Below are 21,317 nucleotides of genomic sequence, written 5' to 3'. Positions count from 1 at the left end.
CCCCCTATGCCGGGCCCTTCGCTCACCGGTGTCCCGCTGCCCTCGGAGCAACGGCGAGCCGGGCAGGGCACAGCCGGGCTCAGCTCCGGTACGCGGGGAGCCGACTCAGCCCCGAGGCGGGAAGGGGAAGCGGCCCTTGAGGCGCCGCTCCGACCCTGCCGCGGCCCCGGAACGGCCCCGGCCCCGGCGGCACCGGGAGGCGCCGGAAACAACGCGCAGCTTCCTACGGGAGGCGGAGAGGGACACACGAATTGCGCGCCCGCCCACCGCAGTGTCCCCGCCGTGTCCCCGGCGTCCCTCAGGATGCGAGGATGGGGCAGGTTGGAAGAGACCACCGTGGGTCATCTGCTCCAAGCTCCCTGCTCAAGCAGGGCCATCGCAGAGCACATGGCACAGGATGGTGTCCAAATGGTTCTTGACTATCCCCAGCGAGGGAGACTCCACAGCCTCTCTGGGCAGTCTCCCGGTGCTCGGGCACTGCACAGGGAAGTTCTTCCTCACGTTCAGGTGGAACTTCCTGAGCCTCAGCTCCTGCCCCGCTGTCCCATTGCCCGGCACCCCGAGCAGAGCCTGCTCCACGCTCAGGGCCCTCCCTGCAGGCACTGACAGACGTGGATGAAGTTCCTCTCAGTGTCTCTGAGCAGGCCCAGCTCCCCCAGCCTCTCCTCAGAGCTGAGGTGCTCCAGTCCCTTCACCATCTTTGTCACCCTCTGCGGGACCCACTCCAGGAGCTCCACATCTCTCTTGTCCTGAGGATCCCAGAACTGGGCACAGCACTCCAGGGCTGAGCAGAGGGGCAGGATCACCTCCCTGCCCTGCTGGCACTGCAGTTCCTGATGCAGCCCAGGATTCCATCGGGAATGTGCCACAAGAACGCTGCTGGCTGCCCCACAGCGTCCTTCAGTTCCAGGCCTGAGCTGGCACCTCAGCCTGGCTGTGCCCGTGGGTCACAAAGCTGCTGTTCCCCCACACCAGGAATGGTGGCGAGCCATGGAAAAAGATGAAAGATTGGAATATCTTCTGATTCCCCTGGCTAATGTTAGAAATGAGAACAAATGGAAGTTGCTAGCTGAAGAAGGGATCGGCTGGAGCAAGCTGCTTTTTGGTAAGCTGGTAATGCTCTGCTGTGTGTTGGTACCATTTCTGTGGTGATTAGTTGTGTTCATCAAGGGCTGTAGCAGGATGGGTGGCAGGAAGGCTAAAAGCATGTCATGTCAGCACTAATATTATTACTGCAAATGCACCATTAATCAAGAATTACAGTGCAGCAATGTCAGGCTTCTGGCCCTGGGGTGGTTCCAGCCCTGCACCCACCCTCCATCCACCCTGCTGGCTTCAGTGGCAGCTGTGCTGGCTCCCGGCAGGTTTGGGGCTCTGAGACACTGCCCTGTTCTCTGTGCTGCTGCAGAGCCAGCTGAAGCCAGCTGCACACAAGTTTGGCCTGTTTCCAGCTCCTTTCCAGCTCTGGTGTCACACTGATCTGAAATGCCCATACCATAAAATCTAAATTCTTATCCTGTGTCCATACTGCCCTTCCTTGGGGTGCAAGTTTCTATCAGTCTGATAAGATTTGTTTTAAATTACAAACAGTCATTAAAATCATCAGCTAACTAGATGAGAATTTGCTTTCTTATTTGATCCTGGAGCAACTTGTATGTGCCCAGCCTAATTTCTACTCTCACTACTAATGAAATGGATTAGACAATTTCCATGTTTTACAATAGCAATCAGCAATTAATCCAAACAATATAATTGCAATTAATTATAGGCTGGATAAAACAGTGCAGTGCTGCATCAGTTTGTGGAGACCATCCTCCAAACCTGTGGGCACCAGTGGTGGATTGTAAAGGTTTGTGTTTCCTAGCCAAACTCTTGATTTCTCCATTAGCACATGTGATCTCTGTTGGTGCTATTGATGCTTTCTTTCCAGATGCTCTGGAAATCTCTGTTTTCAATTAATATGTAATTTTCCTTCCCTGTTAATTACCAAGACATCTTGTTTGTGACAAGGAGAGGTTTTCTGTGGTATTCACATGGCCTGCTTATGTCTTTGATGGTCTCCACACCATGCTTAGTAAGTCTTTTATCCTAAAAGTAAAGCTCTGTACCTGTGGTATCTTGCTCCATGGTGTGTAAGTGACACACAGGCCCCTGTGCACCGGTGATTTGGGATTGCTGGTGCTGAGAGGGTGTTTGTAGTGTTGAACCACAAGCCACACCTGTGTAGGCACAGGGCTAAAAGTGAGCTTGTGATGTAAAAGTACAACCTCACCTCCTCATGGGGAAAGAGCCATTTCAGCTGTCTTCTGCTCCTAAGCACTTTCTGTACAATCCTCTTCCCCCCTGAGGTATCTTCTCCAAACTGCACTTTTATCAGTGCTCAGCTTTCCTTACACTATACTGGCTCCAGGACCTGATGCTATGGAGAGGCCAGCAGCTGCATTTTTAGCTGGCATCCTCTGGCCCCACAGCCCTGATAATTGCAATAAGCCCCTCTCCCTTTGGGTTTATTCATACCTTTGGACACTTTTCTGAGCCTCCATGTGTCCTTGATCTGGCTTCTAAGCCCCTGCAGACTGATCTTGAATATTACCATATCTTCTCATAGCAGTTTTCTGCAGGGAATTTAAGTCTCCCTGTTCCTCCTTATTAACACCCATGAATTAGGTGTTAATAGGGAGGAACAGGGAGACTTAAATTCCCTGCAGAAGTTCTTTTCCAAAATTCCCCATTTCTCCTCATTGCCGGTTTTTATTTCTCTTGACTGACACTCTGCCCTGCTCACCAGGGGCATTGTTCCAGAGCTTTCAGGAAAGAGCCCTCACAGCACTTCTGTCAGGCTCTGGCCCACACATTAGGCTGAGACTCCAGAGGATAAGTCCAGGTGATCAGGAATAACCTGTGCAGGAATCAGTGGGGACAGAAACTTTTGTGAGCAGCCCCTCTTTTCCATGATCCCCCTTGGGTGTGCGTCACCCTCTCCCGGCAAAGCATGGTCAAGATCCCAAATCTGTGCACAAAATGATAACATTTATTGAAAGAGTAAGTTTTTTTTTAATACAAAAGAAAGCTCTGTACATAGTACTGTGATTACTTCCACATCCTTCCAGAAACACAACCCTGGAAACTGGAGGGGAAAAAAAAAAATAATCCCACACACACTTATGCGTACACACACACACACACGCGCGCACACACATCCCTCAAACCAGTAAAATGAACTAAAAATGTCACCACACAATAAATGCCATTTCATCCCTGATACACAAGTGTTCTTACAAGTCTGCACTTAAATAAAATACACCATTAGCGTTTAACCAGCAGTTGCCTTTGGGGAGCCAGGGAGGGGATGCAGTCACACACCCTGTAGCAGCAGGGGCTCTCCTGCCCTTCTGGCCCAACAGCTCTGCTCCATAGTGCCAGCAGAAGCAAAGCAGAGCAAAGCCAGGCCACAGTGATGTGCTGGGGCAAAGGACAATGCAAACTCTGATCCCACACTTCTCCCTGGATGAACTCCTAGGTATCTATGTGGTTTTGGAAGCATCACGGAGCAGTTTTCCTACACTGAGCCATGGGACATGGCTCAGCACTCCCACATGCTCTGAGCTGCAGGGTTTGCATCACTCTCAGAGCAAGAATTCTAAGGGGGGGCAGCATGCAACATCACCCTCACCAGATGGGCCACTCCACTCCCCACGAGCCCTTCCCAGGCTGCTGATAGATCAAAGGCTGAAAGGCTCTTGTGGGAATTCTTTGCCCAGGGAGCTTGGAGGAGACCTGTCCCCATCTGTGCATTGCAGAATAGCTGCAGAGGGGGAAGTACAGCCCAGATTGTCACCCAGGAGTTCAGGAGATGCTGCCTGCACAGCAAGCAGGGAGAACAGGGATTAGCCACTGCTGGTCACTCACCACAGGGAGGACTGGGGACACCCATGGCCCTTAGGCAGTCACAGGCACCACTGCTCCGTGACAAGAGCAGTGACAGTGACAGAACAGCTGTAGGTCCCTGGACCAGAAGTGAACAGGGTGGTCAGCAGAAAACCCAGCCCACCTCTGGCTCCGGGGCACACTGCAAACTGCCTGCTTCTGAGGAAAGGGTTTACCACTTCCAGAGACCACTGCTGGTCTTCACTTGACTTCTGCCCATTAAGCCCAAAAGTATGGGTAGGAAGTCCTCGTTACAGTTAAGTAGGAAACAAGCATCCCACTCGGTTCAGCTTGATCCCTGGCACATGCTGGTGGATGGAGAGTGCAGCTTAAACGCTAATGCTGAGGGAACATGTCCAAGGTTACAATACAAACTCAAAAGCAAGGCCCCTTTCCTGCCTCCGTGCCCACCCACCCACCCCTCTCCCATCCCCCTGGTACAAACCCCATTAAAACTGTACAGGAGCCAAACTTTTATTCCTTAAAGAATTACATAAATACTGAGTTTAACACTTAGAAAAATAAAGTAATTTTCTTTTTTTCTTTTTTTTTTTTTTCTCTCCAAGGCTTCTTTTGTCTTTTAACTTAAAAAAAAAAAAAAAGTTACAGTAGCTGCTTCTTCCCCTAAGGGTTCAGCAGCTTCTCTCACTTGCTCACTCTCCCTCCAGGGACAGGGCTAGGTAGCAGAGCCATTCACAGCAATTCCCATGCAGGACCAAGCATGCCCCAGCCCTTCTCCCCCAGCCTTGCTGAGCCTCTATACAGGCATCACAGCTGCTCCCCCACAGCCCAGGATGGCCTGCAGGTCACCCTGGTGCTCAGAGGAAGAGCCTGCCACCTGCCCAGCAGCTCAGTGCCCCACGGGCTCTTCCCTTTGACATTTGAGTTGTTTTTCCACCTTGCATCAGATACAGAAATTTAGAAAGCGCTGGCTGGAGCTGCAGGGGGATGTAGGACAGACCCAGCCACGTTCCCCTGGGTGTATGGAGTCCAGAAGCAGTGCAAGGGCTGAGAGTGCGGGGCTGAGCAGAGCACAGGGCCCCTGAGGCCCCTCCAGGGCATCTTTGTGTTCCTGGGCATCTCTCTCACCACCTCACCTGTGCAAGGGCAGCCGCCAGGGCAGGGCCAGTCAGGCTGTAAATGTGCCAGGCAGCCCAGCGAGGAGGCACTGAGGGCAGAGGGCTCACTGTAGTGCATACGAGGAGGACAGGGCCACGTGCCATCAGCTGCGTCCTGCCCTCTGGGGAGAGGGCATGCAGGCCCAGAGATGCACATGCAAGCTGGCCCTTGTCTCCTGTCCGGAGCCCAGGGTGAGTTGCTGTGGCCAGGACCTGTCACCCCCACAAAGGCACATTGCTGAGGCCAGCAGCACAGCCACAACCCACTCTGCTGCTCCAAGCTGCACCTGCACCACGGCTCCGGGTCTAAAGCTGAGCCCCACGCAGAGTAAATACTCATGGGCAAGGTGACTCAGAGCACCCAGAAGGAGCCAGAGCCTCCAGCTGGGAATAGCCTGCATTTATTTACAGTGCAGAGCGATCCTCCCTCAAAAGACAAATTTCTTTGGCTGGCGTGAGACAAGCACAGCTATTGCAGCATCCAAATGCCCCAAGCCCTGCGCGGCCCCAGCACGGCTCCAACCAGGGTGGCTCCTGCAGCCCCACGCGCATGCCTGTGTGTGTGGGGGTGGGTGAGTGCGTGTGTGTGTGTGCATGTGTGGATGAAGGAAACGTGAAAAGGCAACAATAAATAACTGGTGCAGTCTGTACGAGAAGGAGTTGCTGCCAGCCCCGACACTGGCATGACAAGCCAGAAAACAGAAGGCCGGCAGCAGAGGCCTCTCAGTCACTCTTGACGCTGTGTGAGGTGTCCAAGTTGACCACCTGCAGCTCCGTCAGGCTGCTGCCACTGCTGCTCTGCTGCCCGATGACAGCCATCTAGAGAGAGAAGGGAGGAGGAACCACTGGGGGACAGCACGCCCTGAGACCGTGTGTGCCAGCAGCCAGGGGGCACTGTCCTTCCCGGGCACCCATTCAAGGAGGATGAGACTCCCTCACCCAAGGGTGGGTAGCACAGAGCACATTCCCAAACCTGAGCACTGATCCTACCCAGCCAGGTCTGGCCAGACACACAAAGGATGTGCAGGCAGAAGAGCAAGAATAAGCCCTGCACACACCTGCAAGTACTACTCTGTGCCTACCTGGTGAAGCTGGACAGCTGAGACTGGGATCTGAACCGTGCCTGATGGGGCTGTCAGGAACACTTGGGGGACGCCACCTGCCACAGAGAGAAGCACAAATGACACTGTCCCCTAAGAAGGGTTCCCCCATGGATCCTTTATCTGAGCTGTATGGAGTTACTCAATGACAAAGCTGCCTATCTGCACACATGGAGACATTCCAGAAGAAAGCATTTGGAAAACTAGTGAATGTGGCTGGGAGAAGCAGGCACAAGGCCTGAATCCAAGTCTTGCCTGTGGCTTCATGCTACTTTGCCCCCCTCTCCAGACCCTCCTGGCTCCCTGTGCTGCCTGCCCATCCCAGAAACCCTCACCCTCCTTTTTACCCATCAACAGCTCGTGCAATCCTTTGCACAAGAGAACGGCAAGACCTAAAAACACACATCAAGCATCACCCTTGCCAGGCCTTTGTGCGGCCACCAGCACCGCTGGGAAGAAAACCCTTTGTGATACAGCATAAATACACATGGGATGAGAAAAACCAGGGTGTCAGTGTCCTCTCAGGGAGCTGCCTTACCCTGATCCTGGACCTGTCCGTGGGACACCTGCATGGCGGAGGGCGCCTGCGGGAAAGCGTTGAGCACGGCGAGCCCGCCGTCGGCCAGGCCCGAGGTGGGCGCGTACATCACCGCGTGCGGGCTGGGGTACATCATGTGGCCGCCCACCGTGGTTGGCACCGACGACGTCATGATGGTCGCTGGGAGGGTCACTGCCAGCGGGACACAGCACATGTGAGCACAAAAAGGAACCTGCCACGCTCACCTGCCTGCTCAGCACCACCCCAGCCACCTGCTGGGGCACAGCTCATGGAGACAGCCAGCTCTGTCTGCCACCCCAGAGATCAAGCAGAGCTCAAACTTCTCCTTTCATGAGTATGAAGGGGCAGGAAAACACAGTGGCCAAACATCCCAGGACTAAATTCAACTTGTGTCTCAATTCCCAGATGAAACTTTAATAGAGCTGTTGAACTAGATTCAGCCTGCATCCAGGCACCTGAACTCAGATTCTGCTGACAAAGAGATGCCTTCTGCATAGACAGTAAAAGTCTCAAGCAGATGTAAGACAATGCCTTGTGCTAAAGGCAATGCTGGCTCACTAAGAAACCCCCTGAGAACTCAGCAACCTGTTCCCAGCTCCAGGCTGCAAGTGAGGGCAGATGATGTATCTGGAGAGGCTCTGAAATCCCCTGTAAGGTCCCCTATGCCTACATAGGATACAGTGTAGCACAGCAGCTGGCAACAGGGATCCATACACCTGGGAAACTGTCAGCCTTGGATAGAGCTGGCCTGAAGAAGGAAACTGGCCAGGGAGCAGGCGTGAGGCTGGTTGGTGTGAGGTGTTTCCAGCAGTGGTGAGGAAGGCAAACAGAAGGTGGTTATCGGTACCTGTTCCACTGGAAGAGGTCTGGGTAAGGTCAGTGCTGCTGTCACTAGAGGGAGACGTTTGCTGCGGGGCCTGGTGCACCTGGATTGCCTGGACTGGAACCTGCTGCGCCATGGTACCACCTGGGGAGAGAGAGGAGCCTGTCAGCCCGTGGCTCCACAGGGATTCAGGCACTCTGGGCCACGTGAAAGCCCCCCAGTCCTTCTCTGGCTGCTCACAGCTCCACAGCACCACTCTGTGCTGTACCGGAGGAGGCTACACAGCAGCAGTGTGTGGCAGAAACCAGAGACCAAAACCTGCTCTTTCCTGGCATGTGGGCCAAGAAGGGGTTAACTGGCCTACAAAGCTCCAAGAGTGAAGACAAGGCCACAACAGCTTTTGCCCAATTCCCAGCTGTGATTCAAGAACATCTGGGATCCTCCTTGCCATTCCTGGTTCCACCAAGACACAGAACAGATGTTGGGAGGAGACGGCCTAGCCTCTCCTCCCCAGAGGAGCCAGTTCTGCAAGGATCACCTTGCTGCAAAAAGTGGAACCACAAGAGCCCAAATGCCCACACCAGCTGGGCTCTGCTGCCTTCACACTCTGGAGCCCAGCTCCATCCTCCACAGGGCACTCAGGGTGCAGCTCTCACCCCTCTTGTGACCTTAAGAGCATTACAGTGCCCTACAGAGGGATTAGAGAACAGCTGGTCTCATGGTGTGCATCCCAGAGCCACACAGCCTCTGCCCCAGACCACTCCCTGCAAAGCACTGCAGATCCAGAAACACAGCTTGGCACAGCAAGGTCTCCTAAGACTGAGGTCCTGCCTCCAGAGGGAAGAGCAAGGGATGCCAGAGAGCAAGAATCACTGGCCAGCTTGCTCAGACTGGGCATTTCCCCACATATCACACCCCAGAGACACACATCAGTTAATTCTCCTCCTCCAGATCACAAGGGAAATCCAGTTCCTTTGAATGGGAGCCTGCTGTCTGCCCAGGCCCCCAGGAGCCTTAAGCATTCCAAGAAAGCACAGGAGTTAGCAGAATCATGGACTTAGGCACAAACAGGCAGGACATGAGAAATACTGTGTCACTCAGCATTGCTCCTCAATGATGGATGCCACCACAGAAAGCTCAGTCCCACTCTGAAACTCCATCCAGGAACAGGCCCAGCCCAAGAACAAACACCTGGACAGCCTTAACTCAGAACAAGAAGAAATTCCTACAAAGGACAGTGCACACAAGATAGCAGAGCAGCACCATTACTCTGCTCTGGGTCTGCCCTACCCTATCCTCTGCACTATGATTCAGGGGCTGACTGCAGATACAAACACAGAAGCAAGGGCAGCTGCTCAGAGCCAAATGCCAGCACTCAAACAACCACTGGGCACCTCAGCTCCTGTAGTACCCCTCCAGCATCCTCAGCCCAGCTGCACTAGGGACCTGCCTCTCCTGCCTTTGGTAGTCACAGGCCAAGCCCTGGGGCATGAGACTGAAAATCTGCTGCTTGCCTTGGTCTGCATCCCCCAGGATGCCGCTCCTGCTTATGTCAAGCATTTTCTGCCCTGTCTTCCCAGCCAGGGCTCCCTGTGCTCTGCCTCCTCTGAGCTCCCAGAGTCAGGGGTCAGCTCTGTGGCCAGACCCAGAGACACCTCCATTCCCCCATCTCTAGCAAGAACAGGAGGAGAAGCGAGTGCTGACCTGTCAGCGATACAATATGCCCTCTAGCTCTGGCAGGGATGTGGAAGACTGTCTGCTGTGCCTGCTGTACCCATGACCAGCTGGCCCTGCTGGCTGCAAAGAGCCAGGGAGTGCAGCTGTGAGTGAGTGAGAGAAATGGCAGGGGTCCCCAGAGAAAGGGAAGCACCTGCTGAAAGGAGAGAGAAAGAAAGGCTTCATCATCACCAGCTCTTTTCACTCCCTCCAGGCTTCCTGGTGCTGCCCTAGGGTCCCAGCTCCCTACCACCTCCCAGCAGCAAGGCCAGCAGGCAGCTCTCTAAAGAAACACTCACTACATGACCCTTCTCCAGCCACTGGGTTTGAGTATGGATACACAGCCAGGCTCACCTTACAGCAGCAACCACTCTGCTTCCCTGCTGCCACTAGGAGAGAACAGCAACACACTCCAGGTGCAGAGATGGATGAACACAGCCCTCAGTCCCTAAGGCACTGACCTGACATGAGGGTGAAGCCAGTGGGTATCGGCATGAGGCCCCCAGACGTCACTGCACTGGCTCCAGTAGTCTTCAGCACTGTCCCGTTGGCACTGGTGACGGCATTGGGGCTGATGCTGGCAGACACTGGCGCCAGGTAATTGGTGATGGGGAATGACGGGCCACTGCTGACCTGCATGGAGGTCGAGGTGGTCGGGGCTGTCTGGATGGACGTTGTTCCCGGCAGGTTGGTGACAGTGAACGCGGGTTTCAGGGCATCCTGCAAAGGGAGACATTGTGACAGCTCGCACCAGCCCCTGAGACCAAACCAGGTTCTGCAGGTTGCATCATCCCCTTTCCAAACCATACCCCCCACAGCCTGCTGCCAGCACATGGAGCAGAGCCAGGGGAGCAGAGAAGAGCTGCTTGCACAAACATGAGGAGAGCTGGAGAGAGCTCCACATAAACTGTAGATGCTGGCCCAGGGCCACAGAGGTCCCCTGAGAGCCCTCCCTACAACACACCAGGGGACAAAGCAACCGTTCCAGTCCCCAGGAGTCCCCAAAATGTCTAAGAAGAGAATAGCCTCTTTTTGGCACACACCAGGCAAAAGCAGCCCTTGCAGCGACAAATATAAAGGCATAGAGTCTCCTGTCAGGAACACACACCACTTCCCTTAAGGCAGGAAACACGCGGAGAACCGGCTCTTAAAAGCAGCTGTACGCTGGAAGCGACAGGGGAGAGGTGACTAAAGGCAAACCTGGGAGGCCCTAACCCAGCCCTGAGAGCAGCTTTGGCAGGCGCTGGGGAATGCCTCCACACATCTCCTAAAGCAGAGGCCAGGAGAACATGACTGCAGGAAGTACCTATGTGCCAACCCACTGGCAGGAGATGGGCGTGAGGCAAATGCTTCCAAAGGACCCCCCAGTGTTCACTGCAGCCAGCACGGTCCTGCAAGGAGTGTCAGAGGACAGCACTGCCAGAGGAGCTGAGCACCAGGAAAGGGCTCTGTGCTGGGTCCACACTGGCCTGAGAGACCAGGCCAACACTGGCATCCCAGGTGTGGGAACAAGGGTGGAATTCCACGAGGGTGGAATGGGTGTGCCAAGCTGCAGCAACACTTTGGTTTCCACAGCCACAAAGCATGTGGCTGGATGTGCCTTGGATCTGCAGGAACCAACCAAGCCCAGCATGACTCCTGCTGCCTCTGGCAGTCACACCTCACCCAACTTCCCTCCATCCCCCAAATCCCCTTTGGAACACCCAGGGTGCCCATGGCTCCTCTGCTGCCCCGCTCACCTGGCCAGGAGCACACTGAGAATGCCCTGCTTCACAGGAGCCCGTGTCACAGAGCACAGGCAGCCTGCTGTCCCCGTGCCCTGACACAGCTGCCAGCACGCCTGGCAAGAGTTAAGGCTGCCACACTCCCACCCCTCCCACTGCAGCTGGTGGGCCCAGCTCTCCCACGTGCTAAGCCTTGTTCCCAGCTTGTCAAGCTGCCAGGAGCAAGGAATTCACAGCTCAACCAACAGCTAAAAAAGGGAAGGCAGCCCATTTTGGACAGGGGGATCCAATCCCAGGCACTCAGTCGTGCCCCAGGGCCCAGGGAGGGAGGAGAGCAACACCCCTCTGCCTTGGCACCGCGGTCCCTGAAGTCCAAATTAGCAGAGGCACGTGATAACGGAGCAGAGCCCAGCAGAGGCACTTTCCATTAGCTCAACCACAAACTCCTGCCATCCCACATGGGACATGGGAGGCTCTGGGTGCCCTCCCCATGTGGGTGACAGGGCAGAGCTCTCCCCAGCCCACTAGGGAGCCAGAGCAGAGCTGGGCAGGACAGGTGCTGCTCCCAGTTGGAAAAGCCAGGGTTGCTCATGCCCACTATAGCTGTAGAGTAGTATACCCATGAGATATAACCCCCAGCCAGGCAGGGCACTCAGCACCCAGTCACACTCCAGACTCCCAGGCCTGGAGAAGGCATCCCAGAAAGTTCACAGCTCTCTACTCAGGGAGATTCTCAGGGCTCCCTAGAAGCACAAGGGCAAATCTCAGTACAAAACAAAGAGAGACTGGGAGAGAGGATGTGGCAACAGACTTGAATCATGCACAGCTCATCTCTGCCCTCCCTGTTCTGACCCTGTTGAGACTCAGATTCCTCCCATCTTTATTGGGCTGCAGCAAGAGGTCCCAATACAGGAAGAGAGCTGGGAGAGACTTTGGGATTGGACATTCACTGTCATCTCTTCATAACTCTCAGTGATCTCCTGGGCACCTTGGCTCTTCTCAGCACCCTGCAAAGCCCAGGCCACATACATGAGACAAGTCAAGGGTCACTTCAGCAGACATCACCCAAGGGGCCATGGACAGCAGCCCTGAAAGCTCTTCCCTTCCTGATCCAGCTGCATCCATTCCAGCTCAGTGCAAGCCTCAGTGTCTGCAGAAGCAGCACACAGCAGAGATGCAGCACACAGCAGAGGTGCAGCACAGACCCTCACCACTGCTTTGCAGCATGAGGGGGTCACAGGGCACAGACCAGGCCAGCTGATGCCCATCCTGGGCCACAGCAGGGTCTTGGGGACAGAAATGATCCCACTCCACAGCTTTTAGGGACTGCCTGAGGCAATGCCATTCAGCATGGCCCAGACACCAAGACAGAATTATTACACAGGTGTAGCAGGACAAGCCTCAGAGGAATATGGGAAATCCCAGTCTGGTTTCCAACACCTGGTCTGTGTTCCAGATGTAGGAAGTCCCACGTTTTCCCATTCCAGAGAGATTACCAGATCAGGGCTACTCCCCATGCTCTCAGCCCAATCTAGAGCCTCTGAGCTCCTTCCAAAATATCCTTTCCCACACAAGCACACCCAGGAGACTGCACACAGGCAGTGTCCTTTGGGGCCTGCAAAAGACGACAGAGGTATCACCATGAGGATACAGCTCTCAAAAGTACAGCAAGCCCCAGTCCCAGCACCACAGCAGGGAGTTTGGGTCTGGCACAGCAGGAGGATTTCAGAGCTGCTGCAGGTGTAGCACAGAGGAATAATCAGCAGGCTGCTGACTGCAGGTGACAGCCTGGCTGTGTTGTTCTTCCCACTCTGCTGCAGCACTGAACACAAGCAGGTTTTGTCCATACAGAGATCTGAGAAGCAGAGTTCTCACAAGGCCAGAGTGTCTTTTGGAGCATCCCATGTGGCTGCACCTGACAGTCCAGGCACCAATCTCCTGCCACCTCCTGCAGTGAGACACCTGCAACCCAGCCTGTGCACCACTTGTGCATCAGCAAGCCCCAGCCACCCAGCATGGCCCATCCACAGGCTCCTTTCATCCTCAGAAGACTTCTTGGTCTATCTGAACTGAGCTGGTCTCTGCCCAGCCACCAACCTGGCCTCCAGTCCTGCAGACAGGACAGCCCTTGTCCCCAGCCTCAGGGCTTGCTCTGACATGAACTCTCAGCCAGCCAGAGGTGGATTTATTCAGAATGCCAAGCAGAAGACAGGGCCATAGGGCTCCTCCAGCCTCTCATCAAATGCTGGCTGTGGCCACCAGGCACCCCATACTAAGCACTGGCACTGGGATGGAGCTTTCAGGGTTGCATCAGACACTGAGAATAGAGAAGTTGTGTTGAGAAGGTCTCTGCAGAGTAACTGCACCCCAAGGGCACAGTTCCCTTGGGGCCAACTAGCAGTGCTTCCAGGAAGAGTACAAAGGGATTGAATGTGGTCAAGTCTCATGCCAAGGCCAGGTAATTTGTCTCATTACGAAATGCCCACAGGACTTGTCTTTTCATCCAGGAGAAGCCCAGGAGGCACAAGTCCTTACAAACACAGGCTGCACAAAGGAGAGATTGCTGCTGCTAGAAGGCTTCTTTGCCTGCTGGATAGGACTGGCACAGCTTACAGCAGCAACCAGAGGCATGACAGACTGGGACAGCCACGACTGCTGCTGGGATCCCATCAGCAGGAGCCATTCTCAAGGTCTGTTAAGGGCTGCAGCACAGAGACTCCAGCCACACTTGGGCCCACCACAGCTCCTCTGCCTGCAGGGATCTCCGGGGCTGCTGATGCTTCTCAGGGCTCAGCAGCAGCTGAGCTTTTGCTTGGGGCAGCACTGCACACATGTGGGGCAGTGGACACTGAGGAATGGGGGTAACCAGCAGCACCGTGAGCAAAGCTGTTTGCTGTCACAGAAACAGGCAGCTGAATACCCCAGCAGCCCCAGACATGCTGGGCACGTCTCAGTGCTGCACTCTCTACCTTTGCAATTACAGCAGAGAGGTCTCCAGGTGCTGTCTGCTTAATGTCTAGAGGCCACTACGTGGCAACAATGTGGCTTGAGCAGGGACAGCTGAGAGGTCCTACCACAAGGCCAATGGAAGAACACTTTTGCAGCAAGCCTGGTACCCATGACACCAGCACAGGCACAGCAGGGCTGTTCTAATTCCCAGCACCCAGCAGAACTGCACACAGGCCTGGGAAGCTGTGGCAGAGCCCCAAATTCAGCATGGCATCCCAGTCTTGCACCACAAGCTTCCCTGCCTCCCATCTCCAAGCACCTGTGGATCTGAGCACCAGCCTGCAAAGGAAGCAGCAGGGATGTGGGACAGCTCAGAGGAACAGTGCCAGGGAATCCAGGGACAAGACAGGGCCCTTCCAGCAGAAAAGCTGACTCTGCCCAACCGTGCACCCACAGCCAGGCCACCCTGGGCAAAAGGCCACAAGTAACACGGGCAGGCAGGGGCCAGCGTCTGCAGGGACAACAGGCAGGGAGCAGAAATGGTCTGTCCAGCCAAATGTTTCCATTCCCCATGTCCTCCCTGCCCCCTTCCAAAACAGCACCAAAGCAAGAGACAGCTGCAGCTTATAAGGAATGTGAGGGGCCCTGCCAGGGACTCTGGCGAGGGAAACCAGGCCTTATAAGGCCATGGAGGCAGAATCAAATTTTTATCAATGAGTGTGAGAGCATGGAGACGCCTGGGGAGAGATAACAGTGCTGAAAGCTGGCCAGGGGGGTGGGCTGGGCCAGTGGGGAGCCATGCTGCAAGGGCCAGGACCAGGATACCTGCCGCCCACTCCCCTCCCTCTCTCAATCGCCGCCACTATCAGCCGAGGAGCCAGCCAGCCCTGGGATGACACAACACAAGCTCACTGCAGTGGCAGTGAAAGGGGACGCATCCTCAGCTCCCAACGGGGATGATGAGGGCTCCCAGCACAGCCCAGGCCTCCCTGGGTGCCCAGCAGCATTACCTTGGTCTCCCCGCTGCTGTCAGACTCGGACACCTGGTAGGTGAGGTCCGTCTCCTCAAAGCCAGTGGCACTCATGCGCTGGTCAGTGGTGGGGTCCGAGCGTGGCGGCGAGTCCGGGGAGTTGAGGCACGTCTGGATCAGCGCCTTCCCCGTCTCGCTGGTGATCATGGGCTGCAGCTTCCGTGTGGCAAACGTGTACACATGGCCCGTCTCGCTGGCCACCAGCAGCAGGACTTGAGTGCCAGTCAGTGTGGAGAGCTCGTAGGCCTGCCAGAGGGACAAGGGAAGAACAGGGAGTCACAGGTGACAGGGAAAACACACGGTGCAGGACAAGACTCCCTGCATGTTCCCACAATGGCTCTCCTTCTCTTCCCACCAGCTTCAGTTCCCTGCCACCCCAGAGGAGCTGTGGCCTCTAAAACCAACCCAGGACTGGCTCCCTACAGGTTGAACTGCCCCATGCTGTGTTCCCATCCCCTTTAGCACACTCTTAGGGGATGTGCCTGCCAAGAGGCCGTGGGTAGAGTGGTCCCCTCAGTACAGTAGCCTGACAACATGGGGACACGGGATTGTCTCCATTCTGGAAATCCTACTGGCTCCTCCACACACATCTGGATACCTCCCTCACCTCACCCTCAGTGATGTTACTTGGCACACACTTTTGCTACCTCATTCCCCTCACCAACACCCCATCCAGGCTTCGACCCAGATTTCCCTCTCAGGCTCCAGACCTCTGAGCACAGCTGCACCCAAGCATTCCTGCAGTGAGGCCACCATGCCGCAGGTGAGGAATACCTGTGCACTAGGAAGTGCACTCTTCACATGCCACCACTGCACACCCAGTGGCCTCATAAAAGCTTCTACAGATAGGATTGCCTCATTCCATGCCCCGTGGTCCCGGACCTCCAGGATGTGCCCAGCAGTACCTCACACCCATTCCCACCTTCCCGGTGTGCAGGATGCCCAGCTGAGCTGCCATGCAGCACTACCCAGTTGTTCAGAAGATGCTATGAGCACCACCAGGGATGCAGATCAGCCAGCAGCATCCAAAATCCCCCAAGTTTCTAATCTGTCTTTGCACACCAGGAACCACACACAGCACTCTGGACCGGCCGAGACGTGGCGTCGGTCCCTTCCACGGCCGAAGCAGCCGGTCCTACCGGGGGCAGGGCAGTCCAGCTGTGCCACCAAACACTCGGTGTTTTGGTGGCGGCTCCCAGCGAGGGACCCCGAGGGCACCGGTCGGCACAGTCTGGACGCTGCACCGGGATGGGCCTCCCGAGACACATCACACGCCTGGCGACCGCCAAGCACACCGGCATGCCGCGGCCCCGGGGGCTCCCGCTCCCGGCTCCGTGCCCGAGCTCCGCCGGGGGCTCCCGCGCAGCCCCCCGGAAGGGGCTGGTGCCGGGCCGCCCCCCCGGTCCCGCCCGCGGCACGGGGAAGCCGCCGCCGTTTCCGGGCACGGCCCGCCGGCCTGCTCGGCGCTCGGACCGGGCCGGGACCGCCGCGGACAGGTGGGTGCCGGCCGGCATCCCCGCCCGGGCCGGACCGTGCCGCCCCCCCGCACCGGCCGGAGTCGCGGGGCCGCACCTTCTTCATGATGCCGGTCTTCCTCTTGCTGAAGGTGGTGTAGCGCCGCAGCTTGTTGTCGATGAACTCCATCTTGATCTTCACCCGGCCCCGCGTCTTCTTCCCGGGCTTGGCGCCGCTCACGGCCCCGCCGCCCCCGCCGCCGCTGTAGGCGGCCGCCGCCGCCGCTCCCGCCGCGGGCCCCGCCGCCGCTGCCGCCGCCGCCGCTTCGGCCAGGCCACGCTTCACGCCGCGCCGCTCGCCGCCCAGCTCCTCCTCCTCGGCCGACTCCGAGTCGCCCTCGCTGCCGCTGTACAGCGCCTCCCGCTTCAGGCAGCCCCCGGGCGCCCCCGCCGCCGCCCCGCCGCCGTTCGCCCCACGCGGCACCGGCGACCGGCCCAGCCCAGAGCCGCGGGCCAGCGCGGCGGCGGCGCCGTTCCCGGCCCCGGCCTGGCTCGGCAACATCGCGGCGGCGAGCGCGGGTCGGGTCGGGCCGGGTCAGGCCGGCCCCGCCATGTCCCCGCCGCGCTCCGCGCTCACGGCCCCGCTCCGCCGCCGCCCCCGCCGCGCCGCGCCGCCCCCATATAAAGCGATACAATGTTGCCTTTTATGGCGAAGGCGCTCCTTATATGGGGCGAGACGGCGCCCCGTCGGGAGGCGCCGTCCCATTGGCTGGCAGCCGCCGAGCGCCGGCGCCCATTGGCCGCCGGTTGGCGTTTGATTTGCATACGGTCGGACCGTGCTCGCGTCACGCCCGGGTTGGAACACGCAGGGCGGCTCTTAAAGGGACCTCGCCGCCCGGGACAGCGGGGCGCTCGGACCGGCTTTCGGACCGGGGCGGGGACCGCGAACGAGAGCGGGGACAGCCCCGGTGCCAGCCCTGCCCCGGGCCCCTTCTCGCCGCCAGCTCCGGGCACGGTCCTCGTAGGGGACTCAGCACGTGTCTCAAGGATTGCGTGCCTCGCCATCGTCGGGATCCATCCAGCCGGGAGTGGCTCCGCCACCGCGCCCGGCTCCCAGCGGTGCCACCAGCGGTGCCACCAGCGGTGCTCCAGGCAGCTCCGCAGCCCGGCTGTTGTCACAGCCTGCAAGGGGCAACGTCCCGTCCATTTGTGTCCGGTGGCTGCCGAGGCGCCGAGAGGACGTGGGTGCCCAGGGGTGTGCAGGGCACAGGAGTGGAGCAGATGTGTCCAAAACACACATTGCTGAAGCACAGGCTGATCACTAGCAAACAGGAAAAAGATGTCCCGTGCAAGAGGATGGGCCGCAGGTCTCCTCAAACCCGCACGGGGTGAGGCTGTGGATCCGCACCGCGGCCACCCATGGGTAGGACAGAGCACCTGTGCAGGTGGCAAGGGGCTGTCACACCCTGGCTCATGCCCGTCAGATGCTCCAAGCACCTGGCACAGGTCACATCCTCCGTGCAGGTGTGACCCAGGAGCTCCAGAGCAGAGGGACAGCCCACAAAGGACAACCGTGTGCAAGGCGCACTACACACAGGTCACCAAAGGTGGAGGGGATGGCACAGCTCCAGAGCCCAAAGCTGTGAGGACAGACAGAGAATTCTTAGCTGAGAAAAGGGGGTCTCCCACACGCTGTCCTACAAAAAGGAGCTGCAACCCAGGGCAAGGCCCCACCTTTGGCAACAGTGGTCTGGCCACAGACCCGTTTTGTCTCCTGGAGCTCTGCAGCACCCATGGAGCGCTCAGCAGCTCGCACGGGCCCTTTCCATATCTGCCTCATCCCTCAGAGGACACGCACGCCCAGCACCAGCCCTCACAGCTGTCCCCCACAGCCCAGGGCCAAGCTCCTACAGAGCAAGGGAGTAACTGCAAACCCCAACACCCCCCTGCCTGCCACCGCCGCCTCCCCCTCCTCCCGCCAGCCATGCTCCTCCAGTGAGCACACATGCCATTTATAGCTCCCAGCACGGCTGCTGGAACTCACATGCCTCCCATCACATGCCCTGGCCACCCTCCCCTCGAGCTGAGCACAAACTACACCTGGCACAGGTGAGACCGAGGCCTGGCCGTGTCCTGCCGGGCTGGGGAAGGGTCAGCAGGACCCTCAGCCGGGCTGGGGACACCACTTTGGCTGGGGACAATGAGCACATGGATCTGATGGCCTCAGCCAGCGCAGTCTGCCTGCTCAGCACGAGCGTGCAGTCACTGCAGGTAGCAGGATTTGGTTTCCTCTTGCTCATGGGAGAGCTACACACTCCTTTCCTCCTTCTCTTCCCTGGGCCTTCCAATTGCAAGGCCTTTTACTCCCAAGCTGCAGGAGTGTCTACACAGGCAAAAGGTGAGACCTGGCTCATCCCTTCTGCTCCAGTCCTTTCCTTCCCAAGCCTCATCCTATGGATGATGCCCGTCCTTGTGCTCTGAACAGGCCCAGAGCTTCAGCCTGCCCCGGCTTCCTGGCATGCCAATCTCTCACCAAGGCACCCAGACCCAGAGCTTCAGCCTGCCCCATCTTCCTGGCATGCCAATCTCCCACCAAGGCAGCCAGGCCCATGCTGGAGAGCCAAGCCCTGTCCCCAGGCCACCATCACCCACAGGACACAAGTCACCAGCAGGTCTTCCCTTTACCAAACCGGCAGCCACTGACAACTGGAAGCAGCTTAAAGCAAGTTGCCAGCCTTCAGGAATTGTCTTATTTACAACCCCCACATCATAAAATTCCCATTTCTAGCCCTGTTTAAACACAGCTTTAGGGCACAGCACTTGACAGTACACTTAAAAGTCTCTTAAAATTCCCCCAAAATTCCCTCCAGACAAGCTGCCTGGCAGCTCCACAGGAGCACAGATCCTGCTGCCAGCGTGACCCCAGCCCTCTACATCCCCTTTTCAATCCTCTCTAGACCATTGCAACAAGTGCTTCATCCTTTTCCAGCTCTTCATCCATATTCCAGCAGGGTGCTGGGGATGTGGTGGTTTCCATCCTGTTCCTGATCATCCTACTATTGATACTCCAGCTGTTTTTTCTGACTGCTGCTGACTACACTTAGCTGCTCTTTTTTTAACAGTCAGATCTCTTCTATGAGCAGTAACAACTAGAACAGAGGTACTAAAACTAGGTTATGGCCTTTCTTAATTTGTTTTTTTTTTTGTGGCCAACAGACAGGTGCGGGAATGGGGCTGCTCCCTGAGGGGTGACCGCAGGTCCTCATGAACAGGTATAATAAACCCACAGTACCTGAGCAGAGCAGCAAAAGGTGTTGGCATCCACAGGGCAAGCCATGGAGTAAATCCAGCATCCACTTGGTTGTGAGATACAGCCAAAATCCTGACTGAATAATAAAGCAACTATGTGTACCTAGAAGACAGGGCTAGAGGCAAGGCCAAAACAGGAACACCTACAAGCTTGCTTAAAACAAACCTAAAAGCACAGGCTTGAGCTTAAATGCAGCTCAGGAGTGTGTGTGGGGGGGGGGGGAGAGCCCCAGGTGAGGCTGCTTAGGACAATTAAGGCCCTTGAGTTTCCACACAGCTGCAGCAGAGCCACAGGGCAGCAGAGGAAATCAGAGCAAACCAGGTAGCCCTTCCTCAAGCTGCACAGCACTCATGGACTAGGGTGCTCAAAGGGTGCAGGGGGAATTTGGGTAACTTCAGGGCAAGAGAAAACATCAGGGACTTCCTGATGGAACTGTCTGGTTTGGGAGTTGTTCATTGGGACTAACATCTGCTTGCTGCTCTCTTACACCGTTCAGCAAATGTTCCATTTTGGTCACAGCTGGTGGCTCTCTGCGTGGACCTGGGCTCTGATGGAGCCATGTGGTTCTTTCTGGCCCTGCATCCCCCACCCACTCCTCTGCAAGGTGTTCCTTCAGCTTGGGCTGAGGCAATTGGATCCCACCTCTTGTCCACTGCCAAGGTGCTCCGCTTCTCCTGCAGGGACTGATTGCCTGCCCTGCTCCACCACTTTTAGCTGGGACTGCATTTGCTCAGCTTGCTGTTTCCAATTACTTTGGCCAACATCTCTCCCCTCCCCAACGATACAGAATTTTTTCATTACATCACTCCCAAAAATACACAATCCCAACCCCCATCATTCTGCACTGTTTGGGTCTGGAGCTTGTCCTAGCTTTGGTGACTCCATTTGGGTGCTTCCCTGTAGTCACCAGGTCCTGTCTGCATGGCAAGCAGGCTGTGGAGCCTCCAGGATGTGTTGGGACAAAGCAGAGCCCGCAGTCCTGATGCTGCTCACAGAACCAGCTCATTGCAGCCATGCTGTACCCTCCCACCACGTGAGATGCCAGAACAAGGGTGGTACCCCCCAAATCCTTGGCATCTCTGGTCTCTAGCCATGGCAAGGCTGAGATTCTGCTTGGCTAGGCCACCACAAGTGGCTTGGCTGCAGGAATCAGCCCAAAGGACAGCAGACAGGAAAGTCCACAGGAATGGAATGGATGTGAGAAGTGGAACAAAAGGACATCAAACAACAGCAAATGCACGAGACAGGTCCCTGGCAAGTTGGAGAGCACACAAGCAGCAGTGCCACAACACTCACACGCTTCAGAAGGGTTGCACACACACTGGGGGAGCAACAAGAAGGACATGAGGCTGAAAGGAGTAGAAGGAAAGGCACATCCTGATCCCTCTGTCCCCAACAGGCACAGTGCCACCAGTCCCACGCTGTGGCCAGGCCCTCTGGTCATGGAGGCAGCCAGAGCTCAGGATGGCAGTCACCTGCTGCCAAGCCTACCATGCCAGGGAGCACCAGGTGCAGCAAACCAGACCTGCTGTCCTCCTCTAGAGAGGGGCCCAACATCCAGCCACTGCCACAGCTTAGCTTGCAAAGAGATCTTTGCTTGGGGAGA

At 56.8% G+C, this 21,317-nt stretch overlaps 1 protein-coding gene across 2 annotated transcripts; it reads right to left on the bottom strand.

The window, feature by feature from the left end:
• Positions 1-4,520: 4,520 nt before the first annotated feature.
• Positions 4,521-19,854, bottom strand: SRF (serum response factor). Of its 2 annotated transcripts, none has more exons than XM_058800886.1 (7): positions 19,694-19,854; positions 14,927-15,193; positions 9,705-9,963; positions 7,552-7,671; positions 6,684-6,875; positions 6,128-6,204; positions 4,521-5,864 (listed from the first exon to the last, which is right to left on the bottom strand). In XM_058800886.1, exons 1-7 carry the CDS (start codon positions 19,736-19,738, stop codon positions 5,769-5,771), a joined length of 1,056 nt encoding a protein of 351 aa, XP_058656869.1. In that variant the 5' UTR covers positions 19,739-19,854; the 3' UTR covers positions 4,521-5,768. The 2 variants fall into 2 exon arrangements, with proteins under 2 accessions (XP_058656869.1, XP_058656868.1); XM_058800885.1 differs by lacking the exon at positions 19,694-19,854 and adding an exon at positions 16,520-16,963.
• Between the last annotated feature and the right edge of the window lie 1,463 nt (positions 19,855-21,317).

This window comes from Ammospiza caudacuta, chromosome 3 (genome assembly GCF_027887145.1).
Source record: "Ammospiza caudacuta isolate bAmmCau1 chromosome 3, bAmmCau1.pri, whole genome shotgun sequence".
NCBI lineage: Eukaryota > Metazoa > Chordata > Aves > Passeriformes > Passerellidae > Ammospiza > Ammospiza caudacuta.
The sequence above is the reverse complement of the archived record's forward strand: the minus strand, read 5'-3'. Positions and strand labels throughout refer to the sequence as shown.